This window comes from Anguilla rostrata, chromosome 4 (genome assembly GCF_018555375.3).
Source record: "Anguilla rostrata isolate EN2019 chromosome 4, ASM1855537v3, whole genome shotgun sequence".
NCBI classification, from domain to species: Eukaryota; Metazoa; Chordata; class Actinopteri; order Anguilliformes; family Anguillidae; genus Anguilla; species Anguilla rostrata.
The window spans coordinates 14008325-14021826 of record NC_057936.1 but is presented as its reverse complement, the minus strand read 5'-3'; the positions used below and the strand labels follow the sequence as shown (position 1 = coordinate 14021826).

Below are 13502 nucleotides of genomic sequence, written 5' to 3'. Positions count from 1 at the left end.
GGTTACATTTCTGAGTGAATGGTATCAATCCGCACATGCTAATTGACACTGGTGCCCTTCTGCCAAAGTATAGATGAGAAAAACTTGGGCAAATGCTCAAAGCAAATAAATGTATGTAATTCATGCTACAGACGGAAAGCTGTGTTCTTACTCATCAAGTGACCCATTTCCTGTAAAAGGAGTCTTCAGATCCCAACTGGAGATTATATTGTGGGTGCTAACATTAGCGATAGATTTCAAAAGTGTGCTGCAGTAACAGTACCCCAAGCTGTTCAAAGGGGTGGGTAAACTGAGCACATTTATCCATCCATTTGGGGGGGTTGGGGGGGGCTATCCCAGCATGCAGTGGGTCAAGACAAGACAAGAATACATCCCGGACAGGCTGTGAATCCATTGCAGCAAAATGAACACAAAGCATATAAAATTGTACACAGGTGGAAATGTGACATTTGTTGCTCAGCCCCATAGATCTATACCATTTTACCTGTGGAGACTTTTGGACATCATTTTTTTGGATATCATCGAACAAGTGGACAATGCCACTGGCAGCAGGACCAGATCCAGAAATGACAATGACAAAGTGTATAAGTCTGTGCCTGGACATGAGACCGACAATGCACTTCCCACAGTAAATTAACTTTTGCCGGGTATGAACAGGACTGTCGCACACAACAAACTGGACCTCAAATAGGGATATCCTCACGTGGGCCTGATATCAGAATTACAAGACATAGAGTAACATTTGCATTGCATAATGGCAGGTACAAGAAACCGATTTTACGGAGTGTCATCTGCCAGTGTGCATTATCAATACAACTGCAATCAGTGCAACTGCACTTGCATGGGTGGTAAACATCAACAGTGTGGCAGTGCGCATGCAGTCTTTAAATGACTAGAGCACAGTGGCCTAACCTCAATTGTGTAGAGCCTCTGTGATTGGTCCTGGGTGGTAGGGAACTTCAAAGATCTAGGTCAGATCAGCCTAGAGACCTGCTACAAAATGCAGGCACTGGGGGGGGGGGGGGGGGGGGTAATCAGCAGTGATGCAAAGTACCTGGTTAAACAGGAAGATAGTATTGACATGGTCACCTCCTGTCCTTGTTATGCTTGTAGTGTCAACTATGTGCATATGTACAACACTTACATAATGTGGGCATAAACTTGGTACATAGTAGGGGTGGAGGGAGATGCCACTATTTGTATTTGCATCTGTATTTATTCAACCAACAAAATAATTTGTATTTGGATAAGTGGATGGGCTTTAACTTGGAAGCTCCATAAAATTCCAAAACAATTCCTGATTTGTACAATTACAATCACTGGCACTGCTATTGTTGAGATTATCAAATATTAAAGTCATGGTTTTACAATGGTACAGTTTACATTAATAATAATCCAGTTTAACAACTGGCTATTTAAAGGTTATAGGCTTTTTAAATTTGTATTTATTAACAAACAATGACATATGTTGTATAGCCATAACAGGTAACATAACATTCAGGTAAAGAAACAGATCAGTTTTAAACATAGGCAAAATGTTTTTTTATAAATCAAAACATAGTGACTTATCCTTACTCTGAACTGCATAGTATGCACTGCATGAAACCCACCATCACCCCTATACCTGAAGAACAATGAAGTCAATTATAAAGAGAAAAAATGCTTTTATAATATTATTTTTTAAATAGTTCCTCATCATAATTATGGACTACTGTATGCTATGAACTCCCAATGAAATAAAAGCTACAGAATGCCCTACTTCACGTGTATGTTTGATTTGCATACACTTCGATAATTTAAAGAACAAATCAAAGTTTGAGTTTGAGCGAGTCACCTCTTGAGTCATTCACAGTATTTGATAAAGCATCCAAATTTGAGGCATGTATTAACTTTAGGACTGAACAATATCATCTTGGTTGGCTAGCTCCTTTATAAGTATACTATTATGATTGAATTAGATGACTACCCAAGAACATAAAGACAGGTAAAAACACATTTTCCGTACACCATTTAAGTCAATCCAGCGCTTTACTTACAGTTCATTTGCCATGTGACTTTTTTGAGGCATTTCATTTAAAGCAGTCATGCACACTGTTCAGGCAGTCAGAGCAAAACAGGAAACAAGGACCAGACAAAAGTTAAGAAGTAGAGGAGGAGGTAATCCTTCTTGAGGAAGTCCTGTTGGAAAGAAATGTTGGGAGATATTCGTATAAATCTTTTGCATTTGGTGGAAAGGTATGGGTGATCATGCCGTGCGTGCACTGGGTGGAGTTTACATGTTTTCTTCAAAAACACTGCTGGTATTTTTAACAGCTCAGTGTTTATATGTGCACAGAAAGCCAGGCGTCCGTGTAGGACTACCCCATAGTGTGACTTTCCATGACAGAATATGGCATTCCGTAGAATGTTGATGATGAAATTCCACTTTCTTACAGCGACGCTGTGCGTATAAAAACACCACCGACGGACTAGTTATGCAGCCTACTTACAGAGACAGGGGAGAGGCGCATTTCGCAAGTTAACGTAGGCAAAGTAAGTTTATAATGTATCCGCCAATCACATTACATCAGTTACTTACAGGGGAAAGGGACAGATAAAAGGGTTCAGGGAAATAGTTTCGCGGCCACTGAGTTTATGTGGTTTGATGCAGGTAGACCTTATTTTTCAGCTCAGTAATCATGACGTGAATGGAGGACCGGTTTGAATTTGCCGAACCCCACGTGTTGTTAAGCGAAGGATGATTAAGACATTGGGTCTTATGGAGCTGAATAGCAAAGCTGGGAGCCAGTGCGCGATCCACCACTAACTTGCTTCAGACCCTTTTTGCGAAATCGTGTTTTATTTTGATTTTTTATTTCCCCACCGCTGATGAACAATGGAGGAGCAACCCTCCTCTTTTCTCCTGCGTTAGATCATTGTTTTTGATGCTGTTGTTTTGTTGGAGGGCAGGGGGATACCTGGTCTTTTCGGACTTCTGCTAGAAAGCACCCCGAACATCAGTGGTATAGACAGTTGTCTTCTACCGCCTCCCTACCGATCCCAAGCAGCTGATGTAGTGTGCTCTCATCCAGGCAATATTATGGTGAAATTCCTAGCGCTCGCACCTTACTGGCCTCTTGTCCGATTTCTGGTTCCTCTCGCAATCACCAACATAGCCATGGATCTTGGAGAACAGGCAAGTATTTTCTCTGTTTATTAAGTGCTTAAATGTTGTTGTTGATGTTGATGTTGTAATTTAATGGATATATAAAGAATGACGCGACGAATTGATGTTTTTGTTAGCCTAAGAAGAATTCAGATTCTTTTCCCCCAATGCGCGGGCTTAATTTTCCTATAAATGCTGATGGAATGCCACCTTCCCTACAGGAAGGTTTGCATAACCAATAAGATGCGCAATGTTTTCAACAATTGACTGCACTGAATAACGCGATGGCTATACCTTGTCTTAGTAATAAGCACGGCTCCTAAAGGTTGCAAGGGCAGCATACTATTACGAAGAATCTGAGAAAATAGGGACGGGACTCGGTAACGTTGACAAAAACAATGTGACCGAATCACCTGTGTGTGCGTGAACAGCTATAGGCTACATCCAGATTTCGGGAATGAAACAATACGTTGCGGTCTGAAGAGAATGATTGTGCATTTTTGGATGGGCTGATTTTGTCCCGTGTGCTGCCAAACTCGCGCACATTGGTAGTTTTATTTTTTCGTCAAACTTGTTGGCTAGGACAAGGCAGGTGATTTGACAGGCTAATTCAGCTATATGTAAACAAAAAACCAACGAGTGTGTTTTAATACGCAATAGCATATGTCGTGTTTTTCATATTTAGGGGGGGAAATATTTGAAACATTTTTGATCATGAAAATTTGAGTAAACATTAACAATGTCCAGATATTGAAAATCATTTTCACCAATGCCATTAAACTGTAAATAAATAAACACATGTATAAAATAAGTGATTAACTAAATAAATAAATTCTGCTACTCTCATTTAATTTATGCTCAAACCAAGCAGGCGCCAGTGAACTGTAATGAGAACTGGGTCTTTTTTGTGTGTGTGTGTGTTTGTTTTTTTTTTGTTTGTTTTGTTTTTTTTTTTTTAACCGAAAGGTTTCGCTTGAGATTCCTAGCGGGCTGCTGCTGATGTACGCTTAATTGACCAATCAAGAAATATCCTGCTGGGTGAAAGGGTTGCATGCATAAATGTAATCACTGTAAGTTGCTCTGGTTGAAAATATCTGCTAAATTTCAAATGTCTGTAATGAAAGCTGGCACTATTGAAAAAGATACACCGGAAAAAGTACACATTGCTTTATCTATGTTGTGGAGGAATGCTGCAAGTGATTTCTTGTTCAGGCAGTCGTTAAAATGCAAAACTGACACCAGCCCTGACAATTACTTAATCTGCCACTACATAGCCCATTTTTCTGTAATTATTTATTATATTTTTGTGGTTTCCTTCAGTGTTTCGAAGCAAAGTAGTTCAGTACAGGCTTATGACCAGATGTAACTGGATGTTGGTTGTTGGGGAGAACAGATTTTGTGTTTGGCTCAATTTTGAAAATATTACTAGAGATAGATTTTTTATTTTTTTTTGCAAACAATCTGCACCTTGGCTATGATTACACACCACAATGAAATTCTTTAGCAATCTGACCAAAAGTACCAAGAGTGAAATGTTCCATTTAATCCCGAGGTTGGGGTAAAACCCAACGTGGCGCTGGGCACATCTAACTGTTTTATTATGTTTAGAAGTTAACACAAAATAAGGCAATTCAATACAATTCCATTTGTATGATACAAACAGTCTTTAATTAATTGTGACAGGTACTGGTGTTTTGGTCCTCAAGTAGGGCAAGGTCATTTTTCAGTTAATTCAGATAATGAAAGTGCAGATTATAAGCTTTCAAATGATGTGTCATACATTGAAATCTGAAAATAGTTGAAGAAGATATGCTTATTTGAATGTTGGTACTCCTAAAATCAAGTAGCAGAGAAAATCCAGTTGAAAGATCTTGAACTTTTCACACTTTTCACAGGGAGATAATGGGTGGGAACAATCGCTAGTTAACTCCACCCCAACCATTCCCCCACTAGAGTACCTGTCAATCCTTGCCCATTTAGGGGGTACCGTATTTAACCTCTTAAGGCACAAGCCAAATCTTGCCAATCCTTGCACATTTAGGGGGTACCCTATTTAAAGCTTTATAACTCCAGATGTGAACACCACAGAGAATAGAAAAATGGCTTAAATGAAGCAATACATTTGTACCATTTACAATACTAGATTACTTTATATTCATATTTTTTTAAAGAAATAAAGTGCCACAAATGCAATAGTCTAGGCAAAAAATCTAAAATGAATTTGCTCTTTTTTTAGTTCGCAATGAAATACTGGGAGATTGCGGGTTAAAGTATACATGTCCTGGAGGGGCTAAAAAGTGGCACCGAAACGAGGCACAGAAATTTGCGTAGTGATTCGGTCTGGTCGGTGCTGACTATATAGGAACCGGAGCCATTAAGGTACCAGTTTCCGTACCCAACCGTACTGTCAACAGATTGAGCGTCCGCCATTGTAGCAACCTCACAGTAAACAAACATAGGCTACTACCACGCGACTTTATTTATGGGCGGTGGCTTGACCGAAACTAAGTGACAATAACCAACGAAACCAAACATGCTAGTCAAACTGCACCCCCATCACGCCTCCAAAACCCCGCTGTAAGAATCACTAAAACAAGCCGACTTTGCTGACAAATTATGAGTATTTAGTGATCCAAAAAATGTTGTTTATTCTATTGAGTGACTTCTTCAACACTTTAACTTTAGTAATATGAAAAAAAGTAAAAAAAAAAAAAAATTTAAAAAACCTTTTTTGCCTCCTAGCCTGATTTCAAGATTTGCGTTTTTGGTACATTTATGTCTTTTGCGGCCTACCTATGTGGTGAAAATCAATCACAATACTGTACATTATTCTCCGATTCCAGTCCGGTAACAGCTGTATCAGTCGATGTCACATGTCACCACGTTGCCTAAAGTTAAAATTAAGTTAAATAAATGTACAAAGATCTAGTCTGAGTTGAACAAACTGACTACATGCTTACAATCCCATTTGGTTTAACCCCGCAGGGGGGGTGTCTGCTCTTTCGCTCTTTACGATCACACTGGATTCCTTGACACACACACACACACACACATACAATGCAGTAGCCGAAAAATACTTCCGTTAAAAAAAAATGGTACGGAGCCTCCCTGGGGTCAGATGAGAAAAAAAGATGTGTGTGTAAATTTGTACTCTCGGTCGAGGGCACGGTTTACAAATCCGTGTGCATGGATTCGTAATTCGAGGGCACGGATTATGAATCCGAGAGCACGGTTTATAAACCGTGCACACAGATTTCTAAACCGAGAGTACAGATTCACACACGGGTCTTTTTTTTTCCTCAGCTGACCCCAGGGGGGTCTCTGTAAAATGGCAATATTTTGATAAATAAAAATATTTTTGGCAGTATCTCCCAAAATATTTATTGAACTCTCCTGCCGTTCATTGGAGACAAAGAGATGGTAATCCTGCGTGTTTAACCTGAAATACGTTGTTCAAGGTCTATGCATATACCTAAAAAGTCTGTTACATTTTACCCCACGTTAGGTTTTGCCCGCTCTCCCCTACTCCTTTATGATGGTTATGTGAGCTCTTCTGTCATTGTTTGTCTCTCTAGACTATTGCAGCCGCATCCTTGATTCTGGGACATGGTTATTATGGACACTCAGTTCACAGTTACATTATGAAGTGTTTGTCAAGCAATATCATATAATTAAAAAATGTAGCTAGTAATTCTGTTGTAGATACATTTGGTTAATTCAGGGTCTTAAAGCAATAACATGCTTAATGTACATATGTGATACAATTTTGATATAACATTTCTTAAACTTGATTCCATGGCTAATTAATTGTTTGATTAAACTAATCAGTCAACATTTTAATGTAATCTATTCACTATTTTAACCAAAAAAATAGCAATGTTTTTGAGGAGTTAAATTTCTTGTAGTGCTGACATGTATTTACTTAATATAAATGTTTACAGGCTATTTCAAGTACATTTATTTAATTATTATTAGTTATTAAATATAATGGTAATATAAATGTAATATTTGTTTTATATTTACAAAATCGGTTGTGGTTTTCTCCTTACACGTGTAATTCATTAGGCTACCTGTGTACATTGATGCTTTACTTGTCTGAAATACGTAACTGGAGTTTGTTTTGGCCCTCCCTGACCTGAATATGCACATTCCTCGTCATATGGACGTACCACTTCTCTGACACCTTAGGGCATGTACTGAAAATATAAGCATGGGGGAAAAAGAACCTGTAACTCTGAAAGTTTGTTGAGGCACTCAACTGAGATTCTGGTTGTACAATAATTGATTTTCAATGGAAATACGGGAAGAAATGAGAATATAATTTTCTTGTATGTGGTAGGGATGTTAGCCTCAGACTTCACCACGATAGGATACGATTTCTATTCTAGAGGCAATGGTTCAAAATTTGGCTATATCACAAATTTTGCTATGATATGATCCAAAACGATACAATGTAGTGAAGAATGCTTCTGTTTTTCTTCTTTAATCAAAATTCTGTTCGCTGCTTGTTGCTTCCAGTTGCGTTCAGGAAAGAAAGAGACTTAATCGAATTCGATGGTGAAAGACAGTTTAGCTCTTTAATGCGTGGTTAGAGATCTGCATGGTCTTACGAGTGTCTCCAGTCTAACACAACTATCATGGAGAAATGGCACATCTTAAGTACAATCTCTAAACAAATGGTGTCTGGCCAGGAGGAAAGGTCACATTAATGTGATAATTCACTCCTTCCCTGGCTCCTGTCCCTCACCATCTGTGACTCTTTACATAATAATTTCTATTCACTCAGGGTTGCGTTTCCAATGGCTCTCGGCACCTAAGTCTTGGGGGTGAGCTTGCATTTGAAAAGGGGTACTCAGCACCCAGATGGACACAGGATGAGTGTGGGGACTGAAACAAATTATAACTATGAAAACTTTAAATGATACACATTACTAAAAAACACCAAAATCTAACAGTAGTAAGAAACGACCAATAGGCCTATATATGATCCAGCTAACACAACACTTTTACAATGCACACATACAACCCAAATGAGGTTGGGATTGCAAAAATGTATTTACATCATGTTTCAAAAGAAGAAAAAACGGTACTAGCACGAGCGATGATGAGGTCGAGTCAGAAACATAGACAATGATGTTGGCTGTGTTGCTAGAGAGCAAACCGCTTTATTATGGACATTTAAATAAATAAATAATTGTATATGCTTCATAACGATACAAATTGATTTTTGCATGTTGTATTGACTGGATCGGATTGATTTGCCTTTGAACCGATACATCAAACTGGATCAATGTTTTGTTATTAGCCTCTTTGGGTCAACAATGTAACGTAATGGCCCGGAGCCTGGGCTCACAAGTGAGGATCTGGGTGCGATTTCCACATGGGACACTATCGTTGTACCCTTGAGCAAAGGTCCTGTAAGGTAAACTGATGTGACCATGCCTGTTGCCAGCAGTTTTAGCCAAATTATCATAAGGACAACGGAGGTTTTAAGTACAAGCGACGACTTGTTGCCTCTTATACAATGCCGACCAGGAGTGAGTGAACAAGAATTATGTTAGACGAGGATAGTGTATTTTGGTTAATAATTGTGGGTCTCAGAAGGTGTGATGCTATTAACATATCTGGCCAGAGACAATGCTCCTCAAATCACTTTTGAGGAAGTAACCTACATTCAGATTAACTCTGCTGAATCCAGATTGTGTTTTCTTGATGTCTGACAACTGCCGTTCTTGTAACCTAAATAAACCTGTCTTCTTCAACGACGATCTAAGCAATGCCTTCCTCCTCCCCACCCCCCCCCCCCCCCTTAGCCTTTAGTACTACACCTGAATTGCTTCAGTAATTCAGGTGTATAAGCTGTAAACTGTATAAACTTATTGCGTGCAAAGAATGCAATCCTTGTCGTTTTCATTGGATGTGAGTGTCTGCTAAATGCCCATAAAGTAATATTTGTTGAACTGGCTTGCAGACATTGTACCTGTTATCACAAGCCAAATCCGGTTACATCTCTGCAGGATTGTCAAGTTACAAAGCCATTTGGTCTGTACATTAGCTTAACACTGAATACTCTGCTAGGTGCTCAGGGTAGGCCACTGTGGGTTTGCATGCAAGTGTAAAGCCACACATTGCAACATTTGCTTTGCCTCGTTTTGCCTGGTAGATTTGTACATTGGGATCATGATTTACTCTTTGGACTATAATTTAAACTATGATAAACCCAAAGATTCTCTATGCACTTTGAACCTTGGCCTTGTTCATAAAAAAAGATAAGGAGCCTCAAGGAACAAAAATGTTAGCATTTTCTAGTTTCAAAGGGTTGTAGTTTGGCACATGTAGTAGTAGCCCATGAAGAACTTAGAGAACTAGGAGACACAAATAAGACATTTCTTCTTTGGGAGGAAGAAATTATGCATGTTGTGCAGTGCTAAGGCCTTATGCATTGCTGAACACCTATCTGTCATCTGTTTGTCTTGGTTTAGTCCATTAGCTATACAGCATTTAGGCTGGTATTTACACTCGATGTTAACAGGAAAACACCACATACAAGAGTGTAGTTTATAAAAATGTAATCAGCATTGTTGAGTGCATTTTCTGCCATATGTTTTGCCTTAGTTTGGAACATAATTATGTAAATGTTTTACAGTTGCACTGTCTGTTGAGGGAAATAAAGTTTTTGTAGGAGTATCACGGGTACTGTCACCAGATTACTAATTGTCACTTAGCATTTTATGCTTTGCGTCCACTGGCCAGACTGTAGTCTGACTCTAGACTTGCAGATACATTCAGTGCATCTCCATTGTCACTCAGGCCTGTCCAAACAGTTCTAGTTTACTTAACCAAACTTCTTCAGGGGAGCATATCCGTAACAGCGGTCGACATGGGCTAGCTCCCGTAGCGATTGGCAGCTTAAAATCCTATAACCAGTAATTTCAATGAAACTGGAGGTATAACTTTCAAATAAAAATATACATTTGTCTGTTTCAATTGAGCATTCTCTTTATAACTGAAAATAATGGCAGAAATCTAATAGTTTACAGCAAATGGCCTGAATTCCCTTTACTTTCATATGAACTTCAATTTACGGTGAGCTGCATAATGTTTGGCACAACAATATATAGACATATATGTTTTCTTGATTTGGCTCTGTACTCCACAGTTTTAGATCAGTTCACATGTGGTTAAACTGCAAATTCTCAGCTTTACTTAAAAGATATATTTATAGATTTTGTTTTTTATAATAAGTTAGTCTCTGAAACAGTGAGCATTAATACCTCCAGCTCCCATTGTGTCTTGAAAAGATGGGTTTGTCTGGCAAAGATTAATCTTTACCATATAGCAGCACATACATAAAAATATTACCTAAAATATTACCTTGTTGTTTTTATTTTGCCAGAGAGAGAGAGAGAGAGATGCAAGTATGTTCCCAATGGTTGGTTGTCTGCAACTGAAATTTCCTGCAAGGAGGGGGAGCTAGTTTGCCTGAAGAAGACCTGCAATGGTCAGAACATATTTTGTTTATTTTACTTGCATTTATTTCTAAATTACCTGCCCCTCTTGAGCATATACCAAGACAGTGTAACACTCAGTTTCACTGCAATGCAGGTGACACCCAGGTCTACAAAACCCAATTCCACTTCTGCTTTTTAAAGCTTGTGCAACTGGAGATTAGAGAATAAATGGGGGAAACTTCCGTCTCCTGGACAGTTCCAGGGATGTAAATAGCTTTTTTGGTTTGCATAGCAAATTTGTAACACAAATTGTCATCTGAACAGGCATTGTAGGGAAGTGGGTAGTGAGTGCATCTACATTAATTTGTAGTTTACTTGAACTGTGAAGCTATCCTTGAAAATGTTACAGTTTGCAGTTTACTGTTCACACACCCTACTAGTTTAACTATCACAAGAAACATATCCAATTCCCATATATTATTTATTTTAATTGATTCATTGAATTGAATTTCTTGATTGGTAAAATAACTTACTTAGCAGTGTGAACTGGCGGTAAACCAGTAGCATGACATGTAAGTATGTTGTGTGTTTTTCTGCCTAGGCATAGAAACCCATGCTCTCTGGCTGTTGAAGTTATAGCATGCTTTCTATTCTACTCTGCTGTGCATGGCCTGGCTTGATATATTCACTCATATGTGGATGATTCCAAAATTTGAAATAGCTTCTCTTGTGTGATAATTTGATTAGGGATTAGCAATGATATACTGTCCGTTTCCATGTCTGCAGTTCCCTTGTTCTGATTTATGCATGTGCTTCTGGCCTAGGCACATAGTTTTATGATTGCGTATTTGTGGTTAAACTGTAAATAGAGCTTGAATATTTATAGATGATGCAGGCTACATAAAGAAAACAAATAGTTGCCTATGATTCATATAAACATGGCTACAATTACAAAATTAAATAATGGTGTTAAATGTCCAGGAAACTGGATTCAAATTGTGGTTCAAATATTCCCCGGAAGTGACAATTGATTGTCTTTTTAATATTCCTTTCAAGTTTTTAACCCAATTATAAACATTAAATTGTTATAAACACTATTAGATTATGTGACCTATTCAGCAGACAAGGACAGGGTGGGCGTGTGTCCTGCGCTCATTAACATATATATCAGTAGGACACATCATATGTAACCATTCCTCAAGGCTAGCTAGGTTAGATCTGGTTAGAGCAGTAACCTTACACTACCAGACCAAACTAAAGACAGCAACATAAACTAGGCTTTAACATCATATAGCCGAACCTAAATTCATTCAATGTGTAAAAAAATTGTAACACTGAGCTACTGTACACCAATATTAGTCTCTATAGCAGTCTCAAACTTCGAACATTACACCCAAATGAAGTCTTTGGTTCCACATGTCTAAGCCTGAAAGCTATAGTAGGGTAGAAACAGTAGGCCTACTTATCAATACACCAAGTTCTGTAATAAGTTCTGGACAAAAATGGCCATGCAAATACTAACTGTACAGTTTATTGTAATATTGCAGTCCCCATGGGCTACAGAAATAAAACCCATTTCTTGTAGGTCTCTTTATTTTTGGGAAAAGATAAAAGCGTATTGCTTTCTCCGCATCCAGAGAAGGGGCAGTGCTGAGGCATTTTCAACTCGGCTTGCCTTACCCACAAAAGTGACAAGAGCGTTATTTGCATATTGCATTTAGAAATGATTTCACTGAACATAAGTTATGTTTTTGTTATGTAATTTACACCCAGTTAACCCCGCCCACTGAAAACCTGGCATTCAGCCAAAGGTGAAAGCAAGATAAGTTTTTTTTTTTTTTGTTTTTTTTTGCAAGAATCAGTTCAAAATATTTCTTGTCTGTTTGTGAATGCAAAAAAAGTATTAAAATAACACATCAGCAAATAATTCACAGATTTCAGTTTCCTGGGCTTTTTTAAAAATCTTTTGATAGGCCAGGCAGAACTGGAAACAGCTCACAAATTGCTCTTATTTTTCAGCAGGGGTAGAGGGCATTGAAGACATGAAATGTAAACCAAGGCAAAGGAGCGAGTAGTTCAGGGTTATTACGAGCTCTGTTTTTAATTTGCAAAGCGCACGAGGGAGGGTGTCCTGTTGCCATCAGTTGTGCAGGGTTTGTTTTCCATTGCGGTTATTGTGTTGCAATGTCTGTTGCTAAGCTCTGTGGCTTCATTGAAAAGGCACAGTGGCTAGATTAGAAGATATTCTTCCCCGGTGCCAACTTTACTACGGTTTTTAAAAAAGTTTCACACCCACATAACACATGGTGTTCTTTCTCACGATTTACATGATTACATACGAGATTACATTTACATTTGCGTCACATAAAAACCTGTGGAGAACCGACCAAAGATGAAAATGTGAATATGAAGCACACAGACAACTCCTACCTAAATGATTCCAGGCTTTAGAACCATGATATAGATCTCCTTGTACTTCTGGAAAGTAGCCTGTATTACAGTAGATTCTGCGGAAGTCATTGAAAACACTTACCATCAAAGTTCAAGCCAGACACGAATGACATCTCACAAGAGGGAATCCCCTTCGTTAATTTTGGGCCCACTTTAAGTAATGTATATCTGTCTTTGTTGATTTGTATGCTCCTTTTGATTAATGTCATATGGCATGTGTACCTAATACATAAACCCTTAAGTCTCCATGAAGTGCAGTACCATGTCAAGCATCAAGTGGTGTGTGTCACTCTGACACTGGTCAGGAAAGCATATTTGCAGAAGAAAGGTTGTAAGGGAGACTTGGTATAGAGGCAGAGGTTTTCCAGACTGTCTGTTCAAAAAAAGGTAAAAAAGGTAAAAAAAAAATAAAAAAAACACTATTCACTTGAGGGCCATTGCGTACCTTTAATGAA

General features: G+C 38.5%; 1 protein-coding gene across 2 annotated transcripts in view; it reads left to right on the top strand.

Annotated features, from left to right (window-relative positions):
- The first annotated feature begins 2103 nt into the window (after positions 1 to 2103).
- The window catches only part of LOC135252576 (progressive ankylosis protein homolog B-like), a 32099-nt gene continuing 20700 nt past the window's right edge, over positions 2104 to 13502 (top strand). The window contains exons 1-2 of one of the 2 annotated variants that reach the window (XM_064330820.1): positions 2104 to 3175; positions 10544 to 10646. In XM_064330820.1, coding sequence (XP_064186890.1) covers positions 10644 to 10646 — 3 coding nt within the window. In that variant the 5' untranslated portion in view covers positions 2104 to 3175; positions 10544 to 10643. The remainder of the gene's footprint in view (positions 3176 to 10543; positions 10647 to 13502) is intronic. The other variant, XM_064330819.1, reaches the window with a different exon arrangement.